The 25,276-nt window shown below is 44.4% G+C and overlaps 1 protein-coding gene across 4 annotated transcripts in view; it reads left to right on the forward strand.

Annotated features, from left to right (window-relative positions):
* The window catches only part of Rbp6 (RNA-binding protein 6), a 361,701-nt gene that overhangs the window by 156,943 nt on the left and 179,482 nt on the right, over nucleotides 1–25,276 (forward strand). For 2 of the 4 annotated variants that reach the window (XM_037433718.2, XM_037433721.2), the window contains exon 6: nucleotides 1,630–1,704. The exons of the other annotated variants lie outside the window; for them this stretch is intronic. In XM_037433718.2, the coding sequence (XP_037289615.1) occupies nucleotides 1,630–1,704 (75 nt within the window). The remainder of the gene's footprint in view (nucleotides 1–1,629; nucleotides 1,705–25,276) is intronic. 4 annotated transcript variants of the gene reach the window in all.

Genomic DNA, 25,276 nt, shown 5'->3' on the forward strand with positions numbered 1-25,276 from the left:
ATAGATAACCCGGCAATCTGCGCACCGATAACTCGAATTGTAGGCACTGCATGCTCACGAAGGAAAGCGGGCTGCAGGAATATTGATGGATGAAAGTGCAGCGAGAAGTGCATTCGGAACCGTTGTCCTTGTTTTTTATCTAGAAGACATGGGTCACCAGGCACACTTTCGTTGCCCACTGCTTCCTTGCAAAGCACATCGTTTCCGCAGCTACCGACGAAAGCACACGGCGTTAAATGTAATTCGCATCGTTGCGCTGCCCGTCGGACACGGCACTGAAGACGTTCACCAACGATAAAACGCACCTAACGATTTCGCGCGCAACAGAGAACACAAGCAAGCGCTGAACACTAAAACACGTGAGGGCGTGTGTCTTCGCAGGTGAATTTTACGAGCGGGCCTTGTCATGTATACCCATGTAGTGCAACGGAGTAATAATAGCGTCTGGAGAGGGCGCTAGAAAAAAGATTTTTCGTAATAATAAAAACTGCCCTAATTTTTTTGTTCATTACAGCTACGTAATAATGTTAGAAAAAGAAATCTCATTTGTAAAACCTATTGATTGCTTCGACTTTGAATGAAACTTGGTTTTCCCCGTTAGTGCTTGTTCCCTCCACCGTAGTCGCGCTTGGATTGCAGCACCCATAACTCCCCATGCTGATGTCGCTGGCAATAGCTTCAGAACTGCCGTTCTCCTTCGCGACATATTTAAATAGACCTTCGTGTACCTTCGTGTGTCGGCGCACACATGCGCCGTAAATTGCCGTGCTCAAACACGAATTTTTCTCACGCTCAGTGCTCACACTACAGCTTGTGTTGTCACGTGCACTTACGAATTTATGCCTGCAGCTGTGAGAAAAAAAATGTGTTGAGAAATGTTTGTAATCGTTTTCCACTTTACCGTTCCGTGATTTGACACTCTGACCGGTACACTTTCCGCTGCGCTGGAGAAAATAGGTACCATAAAGAATGGTTGTCGGTGTCTTTTTTACAGAGCTCATAAATTAGTCGAAGCGGGAAAGTAATTTCAGCTGATGGAACACGTAACTTGATCCACACGTTGCATACGCCACTTGGTCTACACTTAATGCCGAAGTTTCCAAATCTTGAACATGAATATGCAGCAAACCTGTTGTCTTCTTCAATGTTGCAGCCTTGAATAAGACAGCGTCGATTCGGCGGCTGCACGCCGTGTTCAAGAATGTTTCGTCTCTTCGTGACACTTGGACTAATTCACAAATACACTGACGATGCTGATGCATGTAGAACTCCTACTGATTTGCCGTTTCGTCGACATGGCAGACGGATTTTTATCTTTTTATGTTCGGTGCTTCTGAGCCATCTCCGACTTTTGATTACCTCCGAGTTAGGGCTCATCACCTAATGACGTAGCTAGGGTTTCGTGAGTTGTACGAATTTCGGCAATGTCGTAGGCCCAGTTATACGAGAGAGATATTGTTTAGTTATCTTCATTTACGTCGTATAATGTGAAAATAAATAAAGTATTTCATGCTTGCCGCCATATGAAACGTAGAGCTCGTAGTTAAGTAAAAGAGAGCAGCTAACAAAACAGCGAACTAGCGCATGTATGTTTATTGATTCGTACTGTTTCGTGTTTTCCGTTTGTAGGAAGGCCCTCCCGAAACGCTGGCGTTAGCCCTTGACGGCAATCTAAATAGCTATCTTGCGTACGCTTTCGAGGAGGTGAGTCGAATTGGCCGGAGCCTTCTTCTTATTTTCATCTCTTTTTTTTTAATTTGAAAACTATGCCGCTATTGCGGCTCCACAGCGGTTAAGCTGTGGTAAGAGACCTGTAAAGCGAGTCAGTGAAAAATGTGTTCGCCGACATTGCGAATTACATATTTTATGTCTCGAACAAATGTCGACTGATTGTGTTCATTGCTTATTAAGAGGCAAATTTAATTGTAGGATCATATTTGCGGCTGCAGAGAGATCACAGAGTATTTGGATGCTGCTTTGTAGATGGCTGTAAGCGATTATTCACCCACGTGTTTTGGCGCAGCTAAAATGGTGTGGTAAAAAAAAAGTAAGACGGTTGAATTGCCGGAGCTAACTGAATTATAGACCGAAAGCCTCGTAATTACAAATGACCAGAGAAATCAATTGCAAGAGAGTGATTGCTGGAGAAAGATAGTTGTAATAATTTTGCACTGCTATAACGCCCAAGAATTTGTAACCGTTAAGGAAATTTCTTTACAAATTTTCGCTTGTCGACTCGCTTGTACTAGAGGAATATAGTCTGACTACAAAATATGCTTTATAAGAAGATTGGCCAACGGGGTTAATTGACTGATTAATGTTGCATATTTGGTTGCAGTTAGGTCATTGATGTTTTCTTGCGCGATTACTTAGAGTAGGCAGTCGCTGACACAGTAGGACGTGCCTCTCTGCAAATCTGTTTTGAGCCGTGTTCAAGACGACGAGGTTGGTGGAACTTTGCGGGAAAAGCTCGAGAAAGAACATACCAGTAATATTACCATTTGCGATTACATATTTCATTTCTTATTGATTTCCCATTATTTCCAGAATTAGCAAAGTATTACGTTCTGTACATGACAAATTATTACATATAGTGACTCGATCAGTAAATGCAGCCTTCAAACTATAGGACGTTAAGCTAGAAAGCGAGCAAAACAATAAATGTAACCACGTTCATGGCACTTCGTTGGTGAGATCTGATTCAAAGCTGCCGCGGCCGAACGCAATTTGGTTTTCGTACAATGGGCTCGTTGTAGAGCCACGCATATAAGGTTGCGTGTGCTCTTAACGTCAGAACCCGTAGTGACAACTGGTGTCCAGTCTGTCAACTTATTTGACCATGACAGGGTGCTCTTTGCTTTTTTTTTTAAGTGTAAACCTTGTAATATATCTTTGCTGACCTCATACCATTTTTTGGCTGAGACATACGTGACAAAGTAAGATCGACTTTTGTTACCTCTGGCTCGTGCCGTTACAGTGCTACATCGAAGAAGGAAAGCTAAGTAGAGGCCCCTCAATGCGAGCTGCAGAGCGAAAGTGTGGTGGAAGTCACGTGCTTTTGCAGGGGGGTTGTTGAAATAAATGGACATGCCGGCGTCTCTTGTAGTCTGCATCACCCGTCGTATGACCGCGTTGTTGATAACCGACTGGAGTTCTGAGTGTGAATTTTACAGCGTGAGCTGTTATGAGATCAGATCATGAGTTACGTGCGGCGGCGTATTCGTCCGCTGCTGCCACCGCCGGTGTCCGTGACTAGTATCGCAAGAAATAAGAAAGAAAATCACAGCATATCCATGGAGTGCGTGCTGATGAGTGGGGCGAAACATCCGTCAGTCCGTCTGCGCTGCCGTTCGTCCGGCGAAGCGATGAACGTGATAGCACTAAGTTGGAAGGTCACGCGCGATTGCTAGGCAGATCGAAACGTGCCTCTCATATCTCACGCACAAATGACGCACGAAACGTACTCACAGCTACAGATGAATGCGAATAAGTGTCTCAGTTGTTACTTCGCTCTGTCGGAAAAGCGCGCCCCTTTTTTGCAAACGGGGACTGGGCAACGATTTCAGTGACCTTTGTGCGTCCGGGAACTTTAACAGAATCGTTCCGGTGAAAGGTGAAGGTCAGCCAAGACGTACGATCTTAAGCGTCCACACCCCTCCTTTCCAGGGGCAAAGTACGCGTGGGAGATGAGAACGCGTTTGGCACTTCGTGACGATGTGGTGACGTGCGCTTATTGCGCCATTTTGCTGGTAATGCTGAAAACATGATGGTCCCCCTCCCCAAGATGCCCGTCACCAGCGGTAAGTAGTAGTTATAACTAGCTAGCAGTTTCAGCGCTGAAGGAAGTGCTCCTTCGTGGCTCAGTGATTACGCCCTCACTCACGATTCAGAGGTCCCACGTTCGAATCTGCGCGCCGTAGTCTTTTTTGTGGATTTATTTTTGTTTGCTGCGTTTTCGTATATATATATATATATATATATATATATATATATATATATATATATATATATATATATATATATATATATATATATATACATACATTCGGTGAGTGACGGTGAGGTCGACGTCGATGCCGATGCCGGCAGCAAAATCCAGCCGAGAGGGTCTCTATAATTGCTATCGTAAGAAGGTTCTTACACAATTCTTAGCAAGTGTGTAGCAGATAACACGTTTCTCCGAATAATGACAAAGGATAATATAGTGAATGCTGGCCTAATAGACAAAAATTATGGTTATTTATTGCGTAGTGGGCATTCAGCAACTGCGCTTGCAGTAGTTACCCAAAGAGTGTTTAGAAAAAACTCTGAAAGGCCGCTCTTTGAGCTTTCGCTGTGACTGCGCTGCGCTTTCCGCGTAAGCCTGTCGTTCTTTTTTTTTTTTTTTTTTTGATGCAGCTGTCGCATTTCAAAGATGATGCATTGTGTCAGAAACCTACAGTGAGAGTTGGTCTTCACGGTTTCGAGTTCATTTTATGTGGTTTGAGGGCGAAAGTGGTCGTTTTCGAAGCTGGTGCCACGTCTCCGAAAATGGTTGGCGCCGCAGCTTCCCTGTTTTCCTTCGGCACTGTGTTGTTGCCTGCCTCAGCGAAGGAAGCTGAGAATTTCTAGACGAGAACGGTAGCGTCTACGACTCTTAATGCGAGAGGTGGTGGTGAGTAGTTTTCGTGTACGACGGCTGCAACTATAGGAAAGTAGTCCCACTGTTATCACCAGAGCTTGATGAATCAAGAATCAGACGTGCCTGACTCTGTAAAGTGATTTATTGTTTGAGTTAAAATTATTGCATTTCGCTCGCGTTTAGAGCGCGGTAACCTCACCTTTGGCCGCCTTTTTTTTTAAATATGGTTGCAGTCGGCCGATCCGCACGCTGGTGCGAACGATACTCGTGCACACGTGTCGATACAAATGGTAGAGAATGATTCGGAGATGCTTCATCTAGCTAAATAGCAACACAAATGAAATAGAATTGCACTGTTACATTATGTTCTGTACCACGAACTTGCCGCATCTGCAGAAGAAAACAGCCTGTCGTCGAGATGATCCAGTCGACTCACGCCGTTACTTTTGTATTCAGTTGATTAAAAATGAAGTGCGAAGCCTCAAGTGTAATGTAGATTCACGGTATGAGCCGTAATGATGCTACAAATAGCACACAGGCACTTCACAAGCGAGTATCGCGGCACGTATGCTCAAGATCAGCACAAAACGTTCGATTTTCCAGTTCGTCTATCAGGTGGCGGCGGTAATGCCGCCCGACAAGTCCGAAATGCGCTCGTGTGGCTCGCCTCCCTCTCACTGGCGCCCGTTGCGCAGGCGCGAGCCGCCGTAGCGTGCCCAACATTGCCAGGGGGAGTTTGCTACTCTTCCCTACTTCCAGCTTCACAAAATAATACGTAACGGCTTCTCCTCGGTATATTGCTTCTTTTATGCACTGCTAAGATATTTGGTGCGATTGTCGTCGAGCTAGACACTTGAAGACTTAGACAAAGTCTTACTCAGTGTCGTTGGTTTCAGTCAGATCTGGAGAAGTGGGAAAGCATGCACTTTGCTAACAGGCCTTCTTCCACGGGGTCTTTCTTCAGAAGCGAGAATATAGCATCTTGCTTCTAATACACAAACCTATTGCGGGCAACGTTGAGAAAATTATACACCGGTGATGAAGGCGTGGTATACTTCGCGATAAATTTAGAGAGGTATCAAGGAATAGTATAGCAAGAGATCGCTTCAACGTTCTGCCAAGATGTTTCCAGTTCTTAGAGGATGTGGAATTAGCAATACAAAAGACGCGAACCCAACACACCATAAGAAACGTCAGCTTCATTGTCAATGTTAGGAAGCAAGACGGAAAACAAGCAACAATGACGTCAAATATTTAGGTGCGTGTTGAAGAACCGCAGGTGGTCGAAATTTCCGGAGCCCTGCATTACGGTGGAGGTTTTTCGACGTTAAACCCCACATATCAATCAACCAAATCAATCATGAATATGCCAGTGACAGTGGAGAGACGTTAGCGAAATTCGCAGGAAGGAATGTAATCCGTACAATGAGCACTGTCCAGAGAAGGCACAGAAATATAAAAAATAAACACGGAGAAACAAACACTGAAATTGATGTCGTAATGCGCGAATATCCAAGCTTATTTCTGTACATCGAAGCGATAGGTGAATGTAACTGTAGTGATCACTCAATCCGCTCACGTGCAGATTGAGATCAGAAATGAAACGGAACTTGCGAAGCTGCTCGGGAATGACGATAGTTATAGCGCGATAACAGAACGACGACACAGAGACAAGAAGGACACGAAAGACACCTTCTTGTCTCGGTGTCGTCGTTTTGTTCTCGCGCTATAACTATCGTCATGCCATACCAACTAGCCCAAGCTGCCGCACTTCTGCTCAGGAGGTTTTATGAAGGCCAAAGCACCAAGTGAAAACTAAAATTCAAAGTACCTAAATGGACACTAAAGCACCAAGACAAAAGTAAGCGAGCTCTCTTGAACAATTATACACGTACCGCAATGCTGAAGGTATGCCAATTTCCAGAATTGAAACAGAACTTGCTTATGCATAAAAAAAGCTGAGTAGCATAAGGAATTATAATGTTGGAGCAACTAACTCAACATTTAAAAAGGGTAGCAGCATCAAGGAGGTCAAAGACTACTCACGGTACGGACAAAATTCATGCAGTGAAAAATTGACGGGACAATCTTATTAGTGATTTTAATGACATAGTGCGCCTGGTAGTGGACGGGTCCACTGATCCGTGAAGTTACAATCTAAGTCACTCAGCCGTGACTGAAATCAATATTAAACCCAACGCTGAATTCTCATGCATAACTATTTATGAGGTCAGATTGGCTGCACTATAGGCATGCTGAGCGGCAGGACAAGTTAGCATAAGTCAAGTTGATCAAAAATGAAGCACCGTTTTTTATCCAAATAGCTTGCAACACTGTAGTCACAATGCTATTAAGCTTAAAATGTACAAGCAAGTTAGGGAAACACAAAAATTTTGCCAATTTACAGCCCCATATTCCAACGTTTAGCATTGTACACGATATCCAGAAAGATATGTTCCGATAGATTTGGAATGTACTTGGTATTAGTTTACGTACAGAGCAAGCTGGCTATAGTGCAGGGAAAGGGTGGAAAAGGATGAAGAGAAAGGGTTCTGTATGATTAATAATATTGACGGCATCAATCAAAGTCGTTGCAGTTCACAGTCACGTTATTGAGAGTTTTAAACGTTCCATTGCCGAGTAGCATATACAAAATCCTGCATGGTCCAGGTTGTATGAATGCGAAGTTCGACCCTAATTTTTTGGCTATTACTTTTGTAACTAGCTTGCCGAGAATGGACAATAAGCTGGACGAATTTTTCAAGTTTTTAACGCGCGCTTTATCATTCATTTAGATGATGTTAGCAAGGCTTTCAAGGGTCTGGTACCCTCACGTTAAAAGACACTTCGTGTAAATCGTGGCCAGTTTTTTAGCATTGTCTGTCCAATGTTTTTTCAACATATCTCTTACATGATACTTTCCAGCAGCTTTGCCTTTTCGCAGTCTGTCCGAGATTTTTTTTTTACTTCATCGATCGTTACTTCATCGGATGTTGCTACTTCTTACGTTATCGTGCTGGTTGTCTCGACTACTGTACTGACTTATGTGGAACTCCTCCGGTACCTCTACTAGTCTGTGTATGTTACTGGGGACGTGGCCTTCATCGCCTCTTAGTGCATAAATTTGGTGTTTCTCGGTGCCCAATTTTCCCTTCATCGTTCTTTTTTAGATAATATTTAATTCCCTACAGATCGTGACGCAGGCTTCTTGCTTTGTTTTGATGCGTTCCGGTTTCACCCTATGAAATCGTTAGCAATGCTTGGCGCAGAAGCCGCCGCTATGTTTCGAAACCTTCGCGATTGTTTGATAACATTCTGTTGAAGAGGTCGCGCAACAATTTTTCAACATAATCAGAAAACGCTGCTGATTGGTGGTCGAGGCTCCTAAGAACACGCGAACCAGACACTATAGCGCAGCACCCGTCCTAAAATTTTCAATATATTCTGAAACCAGCTAGAAATTGTTCCCTTTTCTTTCTAAAAATGTTGCCACATCTCAATATGGCCGCGCCTTGTTAGATCCGAGAACTAACACTGGCGGCGTGGCAGTCGCGGCGAAGTGACATCAGGGCAAGGACTCGTCTGCTTGGCGACAGAGTATCGCCTTTTTCTGCGCCCGCCGCGCGCGTCCTCTTACGCGATCCGGTGGTGATGCATGTATACCAAGATAGAAGGCGGCTCTTTACACTGCTAGTGAATTTTAAGTGAGCTGTTGCGATAATCTGAACTTCCCTCCAAACGGAAAATTCACTGTGGTAATGCGTGACAGCAAGACATTCGTTGTTTTCACCGATTGCGCCTAGAAATCGGTTCTTAACGGCTTTACGCTGGTGATCCTAACTTTCTTTACAACTTGGAGTACAGTCCGGAGTTGGAATATGTGTGCAGAAGAATTACAAATAAAGTTATGGTGTTTTCAATTCACTATTTACATCGCGTTTCCATGAAGATTATGTGGGTTATTTGACAAAGTGATGCTTTCTGCTAAAAGAGACGCTAGATGAATTTACGAAAAAATTCTTTCAATATGTCGAAAATGTTGAACAAAATAATACGGGGACATACAGATTGCTCAAGAAATGCTGACATGCTATCTGTATATTTAATTATGTAAATATTTCTTCCAAGCAGCTAGTCACCTGCAATTATGTGGCCGCATATTCCTAGTTGCAGGAACTGCTGGTCCGATCAAACGCCGCGGCACAAGTGGCAATGTTTCATTCGTGTAGGAGAACTATTCCTAGCAATTCACAGATGTAGCCCGCGTGATAAATAAACGTTCTTCGCCTAAATGAGTCAGTTTCTGGTCTACCACGTCATGTCTACGTACATATTCATGAAACTTGGAGATATTCAACTGCAAGAAAAATTAATTTACGAGTGAGCTATTTAAACCAGTAATAATAATAGTATATCAGATGCAGCGCCGTTACACAGCAGCCCCGAAATTACTTTGAAAACGTGGAATGAAAATACACGAGGAGTGAGAGAGTACATATACATAAGAAAAAAAAACAAATACAGAAGTTGTGGTAGTGTTCTCGGTCAAGCGCTTTGAAGGTACGTTGCGAGCCTCGATACTGCATTGGCTTTTGCAACTGTGCGTGGAGCTTGGCACACAGGCAAGAAAAAAAAAAAACTGCCCATGGCCAGATAGGCGCATGTGTCCCATAGTAATCTTGGCAAAGTGAGAACATATTTCTGAAAGAAACCGCTCGTGAAGAAAGCAACTATATATAATTTAAATATGCTATCCTACGTGTGAAAACCAAGACTTGAATGCGGGACACGCTGTAGCATAGTTTTGACCACCTGACATGTTCTTGCACTTCGCTGCCGCTCGGATTACGGCTGCCGTGGCCGAGCATCGAACCCATCCCCGAGTTGCAGCGCGACATCAACAAACCTGGTCGAAGTGAGTACGATGGAGTGCCGTAACCGTTGGCGATTGTACAGAACAAATCTTTTCCGTCGTTTTACTAAGAGTCTTATTGATGTTGCTTTCGTCATTCACCTGAAGCTCGAATCAAGCGAAAAGTGATCGCAAACAGCGGAACAGCACACGATGCGAGTGCATTTTATGTAGGCGTGCAACGGCGGGCGTCGAAGAGTCCTTGCCGTGACGTCACCCAGGCCTCCCACCAGGTGCCGGCTCTCCAACTTCTCGGCGCTAATACCCGAAGGCACGGTCATTTGTTGATTTGAGCTTCTTGAAGTGCACAATTGCTGAGCCCACCGTAAGAGGCCGCCACGTGCCCGCGTGCGCTTGGCCACACCGAACGTGAACCGCGCATTCGAAAATAGGAAAAAAAGAGAACGCTCCAAGTCATGGCGCACTCACCCCGTGGCTGCTTCTATCGCTCGCACCATCTCTCCCTGCTTCCAAAGCGCTTATCGGGACTCTAAAGAAGAGAGAAAGTAATTACGACGTGCGACAAATCTATGTAACTACGCTTGTACTTGACTGGTTCTAAAAGCTTCTTTTGCAGTATTTTATTCGTGACGTATATTTTAATGTGGTTGTTCGATCGTTGCTTGGAAAGGTGTTGCAGCTCCCGATGGGGTTTATGCATGGCACATCAACAGCCGAATTTATTTGAAAGCTTGCACGAGCACCAGCGATAAGTAACGCCGGACCGTTTGACGAAGATGACGACGCGTTCCACCGCTGATCAGATAAGTCAACAACTGACGCTTTTTCTCGTCAATATCAGGGTACAGTGTGAATTGCGTGTTACTTGACGTTTAATATTCCAAGCACAAGTTTACCCTGTAATAGCATCCGTATTTTGCAGTCTTGTGGCAGCCTTCTTCGCTGCTTCAACCACGCGCTGCTCCTCCTCTTATGTAAGCTACTTTACGCCTGTAAAGATTATGTTTGAAAGCGTTTGCCAGCACCATGTTGTCACTGGGCTTGAGAAAATATAACTGCCTCCGGTGTGTATAGCCTTGATAGATTGCGAAGAAGCACCAGATTCGGTCAAAGTCTTAGCAGTCACGCAGACACAGCGAAATTAGGTCAACTACAAACCATACATAAAAATATTGCAAGTAGTCTACTGCTGTTTCAAAGCCATTATATATAATTATAGTCCTCCATAAAGAAAGTGACGAGTAATCACGAAGAAAACACAGAGGAACCGCAGCTCCGTGGTTCATTATTCACGTGGCTGGAACTGGGATATTTTGTTGTCACACATGTCATTTGTTTTGTTTTGTTCATTTTTTTCGCATCCTTAAAAATTGACGAAAGAAATAGTGCACAGAAGCCTGGAACACTGTAATGGGTCGTCCTCTCCAGTGCCTTGTAGTAGAGCGTTCTCATTGGTTCCTTCCTAAAAGAAAGCCGCTCGTACTGGACGTCCTCGCTCCGCTTTGATCGTCGCCATTGCTCATTGTCGCCGAGTGCCGTCCAATAAAGACGTTTACGATGGGAAGGTGCACCATCTAGCCGACTCTTTGTAGAGCTTGTCTTTACGGTAATTAAGGTGGCAATGAAAAGGGAAAGCTTGTTGGCACAATGTTAGCGTGTTATTTTTAACAGAGCTCTTACTCGGAAATGGTCCTCAGTTTGTAAACATGCAAACAATATTGAACGGTGGGGGACCATAGTAACCGCAGGAATTTGTCAAGAACATCTGCATCAACAAAATCAAAGCGACATTCATGTTACGCAATACAGCCGCCGGCGGGCGGGAAACCTCGGTGTTATTTCTTTTGTTGTTTCACGTTTGTTTATAATAAATACAGAGTGAAAATGATATTCCGTACCGAGCCTGAAAGGCGCCTTTGTTTTTATTCATCGCAAGTCGCGAAAAGAGAGATGGGTAAAGAAGCATCTTGTGTTGTCTGAGAGGGTGCATTGTTCACGACCTCCTGGTAAACTTTGTCACGCCGCTAGGTGGAGCTTGTTGGGGCGTGTTAAACAATGTCCCAAGATAACTTCACGATTGCCTCCGGCACTGCGAACTCCTTTGTTCTTCTCTCCGATGGCTCACGACGCCTGAATCTGGGCGATTGCGCGCGTGTACAGAGGCGGAAGACACGCTCATACCAGCGCCTCCTCTATTTTTTTCATTTTTTTTTTTTCAGTGCCTGGGCGAACGCTTTCTTCAGGCCGTCGAGCGCGCGCTGCTCCTCCGCTAGCCGCTGCCGCACGGGGGCGCTGCGCGTGTAGACTACGTAAAGACTACGAGATGCTGGCGCTGAACGGGCGCAGGTATTAGGAAGCTCGTGAATTCGTGTTTTAATGCGAGTTCATTTGCAGTGGTGCCTCTTGGCGGCTTCCACGGTTGCAGGGAGAATGAAAAGCAACAGGAACATAACGGCGTGCTGTTTTAACCGGGATCCATCAGGCCGTGCTACCAGTTTGATATATGCGTTCGAGTTTTATAGCATTCGCGTTTTATTTTATTTTTTCAAGCTATCGAAACTCCATTATTTGCATGCCTCAGTATATAATACTGCGGTGTACCAATCCGCGTATCTGACGAACAAACAAACAGATTGTCTTTTTTTTTTTCATTTCTCCTTAGTTACAAAAAAAAACATGCCGGTCCTCTTCTGGAATCACCTTAGACGACTCGTTTGTTTGTTTGTTTGTTTGTTTGTTTGTTTGTTTGTTTGTAGCCAGAAATCCATGACACGTACCCACTCTGGGGCATTGGTCAAGAAAACATATGGTATCCTATAGACGGTAACTGCACTATTGCTTACAAAAAAAGCAAAAGATGTTGAAAGAAGACATTATAAAAAGAAACAAAGGTTCAGAGAGTGATAAAAAACAATGAAATAATCACTAATGTAATAAGTATAGCTTGATTTTGGGCGCTGACCAGACAGCTGAGTGTGCCTAACCCGAATAATTTGGGATGTATATCTCATATTTATCGACATTACGAAAATTACCTCTTTTTTTAGTATTTATTAAAGTGGGCCTTGAGATGAAATACGTTTAGTGTCTGGATGAAATTGCACACCTCATCAAATAAATCTCTGTGGCGATTTCCCAAAACGGAGGCACCAAATTTACAACAGTTTCTGTAGTTTAACTTAAACCTAGCTTCGCAAACGGAATAGCTAAACGTATTTTCCTAATTACTGCGTAGTTACTACACGAAACAAAAGAATGCTCAATAGTTTCCGATTCTTCGCAGAAAGGACAAAGAGGGAAAAGTGTCAGACCAGCTCTGTGTAAATAAAGAGTTATTGGAGGAACACGGCACCGGAATATAAATGTAATAACTTCAAACTTTTACGACGGATTCCACTAAGATTTTCATAGAAATTAGAGACGATTAAAAGGTCAAAACTATCCTCGTTTTCTTCCAAATAAATGCATTAAATGTTTCCGTCTTTTCTCTGGAATATTTCTGCGCCCAACATGGTTTTTTTACTGCCTGAAGGATTGGAGACAAAGCTATAGCTTTCTGCCCCTCAGCTTGTTAGTTGCTGCCCTCATGATCGGCCCATTTCATTTCATTTTTATTTCCTTAAGGACCCCACTGGGGGGTATTACATAAGGGGTGGATACACAGGAAAAGACGACTACCCGTTTCAACCAAGCGAAGGTGTTATATGCTGTCGTCAAATTATGTGACCTTCCGATACGTCACAATCATTTATGATATGTGACGTCATATGATGACGTTTTCACGTAATGATGATTTATTGCGTTACTCGTGTTCACGCCGCCGACGCGAGAAGACGCCGGACGCTGCCGGCGATCAATTTTCGCTTTTGTTGAGACATTCAAAGCTATCACCTTAATGCATTGTATGGCTCCGTCAAATCGCGGTGGCGGCTGACGACTACCCGTCACGTTTTGCAACATGGCAATCGGAATCACTGAGCGGGAGCGCGCTGCATCCGAACAGTCAACAAATGAGTCTGTCAGTAGCAATGCAGTCTCGCGATCGCTGCCGTGTGCAACGCTAACATTACGCTTCGAAACTGAACGGTAGCCCGTGGAGCCTACATAGGCTCTTGGTGTCTACTCCGCTCGCTACTGAATTAAGATGTCAGATGGAAGCAGAAAGAAACAGAGATGAGCAGCCGGATATTAAGGCTACAACAATCCGTCCACGAATACACAGAGTAGCTCAATTAATCAACTGACCACAGGCAGCATTTTTGATGCCTGTCACCTTGGCTGACGTTGAGAGTCGGCATTATCCTTAAGACTTTACCAGCGCCTGTTCAAAACACATGCAGCGATCGTAGAAATCGCGCCGCATATACAGTTGTCTTTGTTTATTTCACGATGATTTCATTGTTTAAGCTCTCAAATGGCGAAATCACCTAGAATAGTTCCTCATTTTATGACACTTGCTTTTTCTCGGCGGCAACACATGTCAGCCTTTGCGAAGGGAACCGATGATGACCTATATCCCTGAAAATAGTCTAGTGTAATTTTGTGCTATTCAGCGCATGAACTCCAGGCTTGCGCATAATTTGCTAAGAGAGTAGCAAGTATCGGGGATTATTATGCACCTAAGCTTTTGATATTAGCTCCTGGCAAAGGCTTCTCTCGAAAATCGACTTTCAGTTGGTCAAAAAAGCAACTCTCCGCCTAGCGAACGCCACGGTTACAGAACGATCCTCAACGGTTTACTGGCATCGGCAATCTGGTATCGGCCTAACTAGCAGACGACGCGCGAGCGCATCGATTAAGTAGTCGCGAATGACTCAAGCCTTTGAAATGAGCTGAGTACCCAGAACAACCAGTTCTTCACGATTCTCGTTTCCAAGTTTTCATTACACCTTAAACATTGCGATTACAGCCGAAAACCGAGCAGTATAGCCGCTTCGAATGCATCCGCGGCATTCGTTTGCGCGAGAGACGACGCGGCGTCATCTCTACTCCATTGCGGCGCCTGGCGGTGAAACGCCGCACTAGCATCGATGGCCGCCTCCCATAGCAATCCACTCCTTCTTTCGGGAACTGAAAAAAATAGAGGAGGCGCTGCTCTTACACACTGACGATCACTAAACGGGTACAGAACTGAAACAGAAAGTGCAATGTCTTGAAAGTTGTGCGAAAGTTTTTATAATAACGCATCTCTCATTATGCGCGAATGCATTGAACTACGTAAGAAGTTGAAGCATTCTGTGTGATTCTGAGGCATGTTTCGTCTGTGCTTCGCACTGGCAAGAACAAACATTCACGTGGTTAGTTTGCCAAAGTCTAGAGAAACTCACAAAATCAGGCTAAGATAATCACAACGCAGTTTATAACTGCAGTGTCCTTGGAAAGAGGTATTTGTAAAAGCACGTGTCACATCTGTGCTTCCTCTTTTGTATAGCCTTTACTCAGTCCTCGGGCATCTCGACGCCTTGCAAACAGCGTGTGGGGATGAGCAGTCGGCGTCGCTGTGCGTCAGATTTATGCGCTACCGAGAACGTGTGCTCCTGCGATCGAAGTGCTCAACGGCCGAGTATTCCTGTGCCCCGAGTGTTGACAGCCAGCAGGGTGCATCGTGGTCTGCGATGACTGTGCATGGACGTCCGTATGATTACGAACGAAATATGGCGACAGCGCAGGCGGGAGATAGCCATTGCCTCTGAATAATGAAATCATTATTTTCCGACAATGACAAAAGTGGGTCAGCGCAGGGCTCGTTTGGCTTTCTGGGCTGCTGTACTGTGACACCATGCAGCCAAGATCTTTTCACGGGTAAAGGGACGACCGTTCAGTCTCCTCCGCAAGTTAGCGAAATTATGAGCGGAGCCCAAGTAAGCTGCGCACTGATTGCGTTGAACGCGGTACCGGGATTTCGCGGACCTAGCGAAGTGTGTCAGGGTCGGCTTCGAAACCAGCAGCGTCAACAAGCTCGCCAATCATATTTCTCTTATGGCACTCAGAGGTGCACTTCGCCAAATTGTGCTACATACAGGCCAGCACATCAAAGGTCGTCAAGGATGACAGATAGACGAGCATTCGAGTGCGAGAAAATGATGACATGGTCGTGATAGCAAATCGACTATTTATTATAGCTTAGGAGCAAGTGCATCATGTTCCAAGGAGTTGCATTCCACAAGCCAAACACGTACATGACCTTAAAGTATTAGAGGTCGTTGCATGTTATGAAAAGTTGTCTTCTTGTGGTCGTGGCCATCTGGAAAAAATTGCCAGTTTCCAGACCGAAAGCCAAGCCGAACTTATCTTTTCGTCCGCTTTAATATCTTTACGTTTCTATCGCATTGACCACATTACAGTTAAAGACCACAAATAATGTTCTTATATTTTTCTTGGCTTCATTTTCTATTAATTCGTTTGATTAGGTTGGCACCGCGGCGGCTGTCGAGCGCACACTAAATTCGTGTCAAAGTATTGGCGTCCTTTTAATGCGATATTGTTAAACAGCTCATTTTGCAGGAATTCAGGCGTCGTTGGTTGTGAGCGACAAATCACCATCTTGTGGCGCGGGTTCGAATCCCGGCTGCGGCGGCTGCATTTCCGATGGAGGCGGAAATGTTGTAGGCCCGTGTGCTCAGATTTGGGTGCACGTTAAAGAACCCCAGGTGGTCTAAATTTCCGGAGCCCTCCACTACGGCGTCTCTCATAATCATATAGTGGTTTTGGGACGTTAAACCCCACATATCAATCAATCAATCAATCACCATCTTGTGCGTGACCTAAAAAATGGAGAAAGTATAAAATTCTGGGTCTGAGTGGCGATCGAAACCGGGTCATTTGCGTGCCAAGGGGCTGTTTTGCGTCTGCAAAGGGGTGTTTTGCGTCTGCGGCATCATGCGTCTGCTTGCGAAAACAGTGAAAATAACTAGGAAATGCAGTGAAAATAAGTTTCATGTTTTACAAACGCGCGCGCCTGCGCACATGCTTCAAAATAAAGCATGAAACATTGTCATAAAAATGCGTGGTACAAATGCATGTTGCCATCGGGTGACAGAGCATGTGATTATCACAATGACATTATGGTTTAAAGCCGGTCACCGACTACAAAGGCACTTACGTTACTGTACCTATTCTTTTAAGGCCACGGAGTGGGTGCATAGCAAGTTGGAAAATATTTCATGCACTGAGTGTGTGATGAACTAAGGACAGGATGTCGCTATCGAGTTCAACACTTAATGACGAAGATTAAGGGTCCCCCAATTTTTCGGTGATTTGATTGATATGGTGGCTGTCGACGCAATAGCGCCAGCTCTTGTGCTTATTTTTATTGAGCCCAAGGACTAGAGGAAGGCTCTATGACATCTTTTTTCAGAACTTTCTCTACCTGTGCCGAGACCGCGCACAAATTATGGCTTTCAGACATTGAGTTATTGCTTGCCGAATATACTAAATAAATTAGGAATTATTTATGAAAATATTCGTATGCTCTCTAATATTTTTATTTTAAATATGCTTCATTAATTTGTGTGTAGTATTATTTTTTGTTTGATTACTTCTTTTGATGTATAGCATGTGCGTTTTTTGGTTAGTATAGTTTGTTCAAATTTTTCGTTCTGATGCAAAGCGTATGCATTGTTGGTTTAAACTGTCCTGTGTTTAATTTGATTTTGCCGTTTTTGTTGCCACAGTTGCCATGGGGATATGGGGCTTTGTCAAGCTGTTTTATACAGATTTTTTCCTCTGTCCCAGCCACTTAGTGTACAACTGTACGTGGTAAATAAACTAAACTCAAACTCAAACTCAAACATGCTTATGTATGACCTGAAACTCAGAATGAGACACACTGTAAAGGCATTTGTGAATTAACTGGCATCGCAGGTGACCATGCTGCAGGCTTACACGACGTGCTTTCGTACCAGGGGATACTTTTCGATGTCGAATAACATGTTAATCCCTTCATTATAGGAATCGTTATAGAACACGAAAGTGAACTGTCTCTTTACAGTAGTAGTTTAATGTTTACTGTACACTAACGTAAGAGATCTTGCACAATGTATATTAGTGTGTGACAGCCATGGCACCTTTTGAAGTGGGTGCATCCACGTTGACGCTTGGTCTTACATCTCCACCTCGACGACTAACTTTAATGATTGGACGAACCCCTGTAGTCATAGATGCTTGCGGTGGCCGTAGTAGCGAACGGTAAGAGCGGTACCAGAGAAAGCGGTGTGACAGCCAAAAGAGCGTAACTGATTGGACGCCGAATTCGGGCAAAGGTCGTCCACTTGCGGCATGTTGGGATTATTGAACACCACTACCCGATCAGAGAAAAATGCAACGCGCTTCGTGTCTTCCCTTTGGTGCGCCGCGATTATTCGTGAGGCCACTGTCAGAGGGAACGCGAAATTAAAACCAGCGATTCTGGTGGGCTTTCCAGCGCTATCTTTTTTTTTTTTTGCATAGATGAATGCTATTAGCGACTTCGACGCTTGTGGTAGGATTGCCTCCTGGGGGTTTGTTAAAGCGCTGACAAAACTTCATTTCTCGTATTGGAATCGCGTTGAATGGTACGGATGCTTAGAAACGAATTTTAGCCATGCCATTTTGGTGCCTGCGGGTAAACGGAACTCGACGACATATTGAGCGCTAACGGACAGGGACGTCAGATAGGCGACAGCACAATGCACTAACTTCAACAATTTTATTTCCATGAAGCGTCAATCTATATATCCGTGCCCAGATATCCGAGCATCGATCGGAAGAAGGCTTTTTTGCTTTGCCTGTAAATAGACTGGTGGCGCCACTGTGTACGGATATATATATGTTGGCGTTTCCTGGAAGTAAAGTTGCTGAATTTACAATAGAATTGAAAGTTGGGCTAGTTGGATATGCATTGTATAACTGTCGTTCAGGCGCATGAATAACTGCAAAAGAAGAGAGGACAAGTGGTTGCCCTCTCTTCCTTTGTTTTTATTCGTGCGCTTGAACGATAGTTATACCTTGCTGAAGTTAGCGGATTGTGTTGCTGTCCCTTTCACGGACCTGTCTGTTACCGCTCAATATGTCGTCGAGCTTAAAAACGACACGTTAAAGAAACTAATCGTGGATGCGATGGTCATGATGCAGTACTGACTTTAACAAAAGCACTGTGAGAGGACAGTGGTCAATATATAAGGCGTATTTTTTGAAGGCCTACAAAACTTGTGCCTGTGGCGCAGTGGACAGTCTGCCCAGAATCTTCTGTCGTGGGCCCAGAGGTGATGGGTTTGGTTATTGCTGACGGAACTTTGGTTCCTCATCTTCTGATATTGCGTATTTTTCGACGTCATTTCCGTGACGGAAATACGTCAATGAAACCTTCGTGCACCCCGACATAAAACACTTTCGTGTTAATGTATCGAGGTAAAAAAGTATAACACCGCAATGTGCGTCATCTGAGAAATGTAAGACGACTTGGCATATTATTTGTCCACGAAGGCCTCAATTTACGCAGCTATAATAGATTGACCCTATAGTCTTGGTACAAGGGGTGGGAGAAAAAATCCTAAATTTCCCCAGAGTTGAAAGCGTTGCTAGAGATTTCCTTCAGGAAAAACCTGAGTTGAATTAGAGAAGTTTAAAACCGCAAAAAGTGTTGTGTTGTTGGAAACAATTACTGTGGAATGAAGCTCAGTCTCAACTTTCTTGCTCCTCTTCTTTGATTAGTTACAAACACTGATGCGCTGCAGACAAATCTTGTTAGGTAATGCATGTTTTCGGTAGCCGTGCGCTTTCTAAAGCTTTTCCAGTGCCTGCTGAAACAGTGGGAGACGCGTTTTTTGCTCATTAATGACGGAAGATTGGCGAGGGGAGTAATGCATGGTGCGTTAGCATATTGACCGCTGGAAGGAACGTGTCTAATACACTTAAACACACGTGGCTTCGTATGTCTTCTAATTTAGGGAGAGCATGGTGGTAAAGGACGCTTGGGCCTGAAAAGGGTATAAAGAGGAGGCAGTTGTCGCCACTGAGGTAAACGTGAAAAGTGGAAAAATTAAAGTTCTTCAGTACGAAGAACTGCAATGCTTCGGGGAATGATGAGATCAAACCGGGGAGCTAGCCACCAAGTATTATTCGCCAGGAATGGCTACATAGGGACGTGCGTGTCAGATTGGGAAGGAAGCTGTAGAAACACCAGGTTACCGTAGGCTAATGGGCCTTGTAGAGGTGACAATGACGCACAGTCAACTCGAACCGTGGAATGCCCGTAGAGGAATCTATGGGGGCAGAGTGAGCGATTAGGAAATCATTTACAAGGATGACATCATGTGGGCGAGCTTAGAGGACTGCTTAGAAAACGGAAGCGTGGTAGAGAGCAACGGCACAGACAAATGGTGCCGATGACGCCGGGGAAAGTCATATGCTTAGCATCGCATACGACACGAAGGGGTAAAAGAGGAGAAAGAGTGCTGAACCACAACGTGAGGCTGGAGTGAAGAAATCAGGAAGGAGATAGGATAGATCGTGTTGGCACAGCGTGTTGGTAAGCACTCTCCTTCATGTTGTACCAACAAGCCCAATTCCAACACGCCTCATTTCTGCCTTCTTTTCTCTTGTTAACGCCTAAATTCTAATACAACGGGCTATTTCCTGATTTCTTCGCTCCAGCCTCATGTTGTCGTTCGGCGCTCTGCCTCGTCTCTTCTATTTCCTCCCGTCGTAGGAGCTGCTCAGTGCACTCTCTATCATGTTGTACCAACGCGCCCAATCCTACGGTCTCTTCAGGCGAAAATCAGCCGAGAGTGTCCATATAGTTGGTAGCCCGAAAATATATATATATATATATATATATATATATATATATATATATATATATATATATATATATATATATATATATATATATATATATATATATATATATATATATATATAAGAATATATATATATAAGCGTATTCTTATATATATATATATATATATATATATATATATAAAGAATACGCTGCGTTATTGTGGTGCCAAACCCGTGTACTGTGGCTGGACGCAGCTGCACGATGCTGCCCTCCGGACTTCCTCAGTGCGAGCCGTGATGGCGAGGGGCTCACTTTTATCGAGAAGGAGCTCAAAGTGAACTGCCGCGATATCTTTTTTTGGCGCGAGGAAATTTGGTGAGGCAGCCCTTGACGTCCCCTCATGGGAGGCTTAGGCCCGGCCACATAAACCTGCTGGTTTCTTATAATAAAGTTTATTCCTCCTCCTCCACCTCCTCCAGCGCTTCGAGTTTCTATTAGGACGCGAATCGTGCATCTTCCGTAAAGCAGACCAGCCGACACGTCGATCTAATAGCTGCTTTCGAAGCTCACCTTATGTATAGATTGGTTACTGATAATGATTCGTTTATCGAAATGATTAATTCAATTGTGTGTGTAGTGGTGGTGGGTATTCCGATGCGATAACAGCTTTACTTTTGTCGTTATGTTCATACGTGATCCACGTGGCCATCCAAGACATCTGCATTCTGGTTTCTCGTGCTATTCACCGATTCTTCAAAGAGTGCTTGATCAATAAAACACTACTCTTCGTGGGAGCCGTCAGCAAGCTAATTTCCCGTTCTGCTTGTTCCATCGGGACGGAATATAGATTTTTCGGGGCGAATAACGTTTCAACAAATAAGAAGTTGTAACGCTTAGCAGGACCGCTAGTTCACTGAGAACGTGCGGAAAACATGCACATACAAGCAATCGTATATCGTCTGTGTACGGTTTTCCAGAAGAGACACCTTCACTTGTAATGAATTCACCAAATAGGCACATTGCCGGACTTTCACTAATGCAATGACCCCATTAACACGCCGGTATGCAGAATGTAACAATGCGCTTTTAAAACACTGTCGCCTCCATTTTTCAAGCTGCAGATGCCTGTGGGGCCAAAAGCAGTCGTGCTGCTTTTAGTCTGACTAATGAATCAGCGTGATCTCCGCGATTGGTGCTCTACCGGAGTTAATCATGGATAGCCGAACATGGTGCGTCACCGTGTGGGGGAGGCTACCTAACCAAAACGAGTACTTGAACCATTGAGTGCCAGGTCTGCGCACCTCTATATCTTAGAATAGAAAGACTAGAAAAATGGTGGGCTAGAATAAAAAAAAATAGAAAAAGAGGTGTTAGAATAGAAAAAAAACATGGTGGGCCCAGTACTGGAAATCGAACCAAGCAACTATGCAACATTTGGGCGGGATCTCTACCATTTGACCGACGTCGTGGTTTATGTCGCCCGTCGTATCTGGTTTCCCCCTCGGTCCTTCATCTGAAATTCATAGCATGCTCAGTGACCGACAGCCTCTAATTTTGCACGGCCGACAATATCCGAAATACCCGAAATCGATAGCGTCGACCCGACAAATGCAAAAAAAAAAAAAAAACAAGGTGTCAGGGTCACACCTAAAGTCGAACCCTAGCATTCTGCGTATCAATAAAGCATTTTACCTCAGAGCCAAGCCATATCTCGCAAATACTTTTGAAATATACGCCAATCTTCGTGAAACGTCGATAGTGGTTGTAGTGCTGCCTACCCAATTTTATAAACAATACATATGTACTCCTTTGATACAGCCGTCACGTTTGATTAACGTTAATTGTGGTTAGCTGTCATGCGCTAAAGTTGATTTATAAGTAGCACTGTCCAGGGCCAGCATTCTCGCGAGAATCAGCGCTTCACAACAGCTTCCGGTGTTGCCTAGTACGCATATTCCAGTTGGCGTCGTTGCGCAAGTGCAAAAAATTCCGCCATATCCACGAAGTGAATGATGATGAGTGGGCGAAGCTCCGGAGGTAAACCTGGTAAACCATGAATCCTCTGTACATTTTGCCCACTCGATTTTATTACATCGCTCCCCCTAGCGTACGTCGCCGCACTAAATCGAACGATTGCCTTCAACCAATGACACGCGCCATATGTGACATCATTCCTATTTTATAAGATCTCGCGTCTTTCATCAACTACAAGTACCGCTTTCTAGTTTATAACATCTTGCATCTTTTCATCATCAGCTACAAGTACCACCATCTAGTAAACACTACAAGAACTAAACGAGAGGTGGCTACATACAGGAGACGGTGCCGCCATCTAGTGAACCCTGCAAGAACTAAACTAGAGGTAGCTACATACAGGGGACGGTACCGCCATCTAGTGAACACTGCAAGAACTAAACTAGATGTGGCTACATACAGGCTACAGGGGACGCACAGCCCACGCCCTAAGGAGCTTCGCCCCTAAAACTGGTTTTATAAACATCTGCAACTCTTCAACATATGTCTGTGCGTGCAAAATTTCTAAATATATTTAGAGTCATTTCCGGGCGTGTCGCTCGATAAAAAAGTTGTAACATGGTCACCTTCTCTCCGCATGCTTCGCATAACGTCGATTCCCAGGTATGAGGGTTCTGCAAACTTTTCCCCTTTATTCTAAAGTGCAGTAAGGAGCTGCTTCTTTTTTCTGCTGCATTTAGGGCGGCTGCTCTCTTCTTTCATGTTCTAGGCATCCTAACGCTGGCCTATCAGCCTTGAATTCTAGACGAATCCCCTCTCCTCCTCCCCCTCCCCTGTCTCGCAGCGCCAACTAGAAGCAGTTGCGGGTGTCTATTAGAGCATGTAAATTCGTATATTTTCAAAGGCGGCCGGCCTTCAAGTCCTGCTTGAAACGAGCTCTCATTCAATAAGAAAATAAAAAAGTGCCCCACCCGTGTTTGATTCCACCACAAATTGTGGCAGTCAACTGTAGTGAAAAAAAGTACGCACTGCACGAAGTGAATCCCGATGAGTGGGTGAAGTTCTGAGTATTGTATCGGTGAATAAACGCACATTATCCGATCGTTGACCCGTATAGTGTAAACCTAGGGACAGGGACGCAAAGTGTATATAGAAATGTCAGTTTGTTTCGCCTTGCAAACGACGTTTACAGCTCCACAAGTCAACGAGACTTATACAACAACAACAACAACAACAACAACAACAACAACAAGATTTGTTGTCTAACGTCCCACATCCAAAATACGATTATGAGAGACACCGCAGTGGAGGGCTCCAAATATTTCGACCCCCTGGGGTTCTTTAGAGTGCGCCGTTAGGAAATTCAATTGGAGGATTTAGAAACTTTTTGAAGTAGAGGACATGCCTCGCAAATGATTCCAAGAACCCGCTATCTTATCAGTGTCAAGATGCCATTTTATTATGGGTAACTTGTTGGGACATACAGTACTCGACGTGTTACAGGTTTTCTTGAGAAGCCTCAGCATCTAGGCTTGTTTTAGTTGAGGTCAACTCATCAATACTCTTCTCTATAGCTTATTTCGCTAAAACAGCAATCCATTACCTTTTTGTTAGCCTGTGTCTGCGCTGAAGTCTAGTAGAAAACCTTTTTCTTTGTGTCTCATAAATGTATCGACTACAGCAACTGTTAATACTGTGACCACAACAGAAGACAAGGCTTTGCGCCTAAAAATATACAAGAGAAACAATGTCAATGATTATTTTTAACCTCCGCAAAAGAGGAAGTAGCTGCTCTGATGAAGCAACGCGGCCCGCTGATCTCAATTCTCCCCCTCCCCTCCTTTTTATTTGTTTAGAGTGTACTTTTGCAAATCGACCCTGTGCGATCCCGCAAGGTGGCGGAAGGATTCGGAAAATGATATTGACATCAAGTATTTTGAATAGCCCGAAGCCTCAAGGGAAAGCGTTTGAATTTCTTTTATGAATATTTTTTTTCTGGGCAATCCGCATAGATTTCCTTTTTATTGATGCTGCAAACAGGCGCTTGTCAATTTCTCTTTCTTTTGCTGAATGAAGGAACTCCAAAGGCTCGTTTCTTTTGTTTGACGCAACCCCAATTAAACCAGCCACTAATGAAGCCCAGAAAGGTATTGGGGACATTACTTGTATTGTTTTAAAATGCGCATGCATTTCTTAGTCGGGGCACGTCAGGAGTCTGTCGGTGTCCGCGCGTCGGCAGGTGTTATCTCTCCGCTCTCGCTTTCTCTCCCATAGCAGCAGCTGTGAGTGCGCGTGCTTATCCTCGCCCCTAGCAGCCGGAGAAGGTGGCGCGAGCGGAGTAGCCGAGAGTGAGTGGTGAGGAGGAGCGCGCTCTTGCGTGGAAGGGCGCTTGTATCGCGGGAGCTCGGCTGAGCTTTCGCGTCTGTGGAAAGATTGTAGGAGAGTGTAGAAGCAGTGTCTCGCCGCTCCTTCTCGCGCCGTTCTCTCCTTTCTGCACCACACTCTCCCTTCCGCTCGCTCGTATGTTAAATGGTTACGGTGCAAATCCTGGTATCGTCATTATTTCACGCCATTAAAATTACTTCGCCGTGTACTTTCGGCGCAAGAAATGCATTCGCATTTCCTCAAAATTACGTTCGAGGAGGTGGGGGCAATTTGTGAGCGTATTGTGGTAATTTTGATATGGATTTCAAAAACGTGGAGGAAAGGACAATTTGCTGCCGGTATATGGACTGAACCTGCAAAGTTCTGACTGCGCTTACCAATTGAGCTACGGTAGCTTTCGTGCTTTCGTCCACTTTATTGGGTGTTTGTGGACGGGGAAGCGCGGAAGTGTTGCTCGGAGCCCTTCGTATCCATTACGACGAGTGTGGAACACTCTTTTCTTTGCTAGCTAGCGTTACGTAGCACGTGATGGAGATTCTCGTCAACAAGCAGACAACTGACCAGTAAGCTCTCGCATACTGCGTGAACGCGTCAGCTCTGCTGTAATAAGATCTTCGCTATGGACTAATGAAATAAAGGAATTCCCAGGGTTTTTTCTTTTGTT

The sequence above is a fragment of the Rhipicephalus microplus genome, chromosome 3 (genome assembly GCF_043290135.1).
Source record: "Rhipicephalus microplus isolate Deutch F79 chromosome 3, USDA_Rmic, whole genome shotgun sequence".
Lineage (NCBI taxonomy): Eukaryota > Metazoa > Arthropoda > Arachnida > Ixodida > Ixodidae > Rhipicephalus > Rhipicephalus microplus.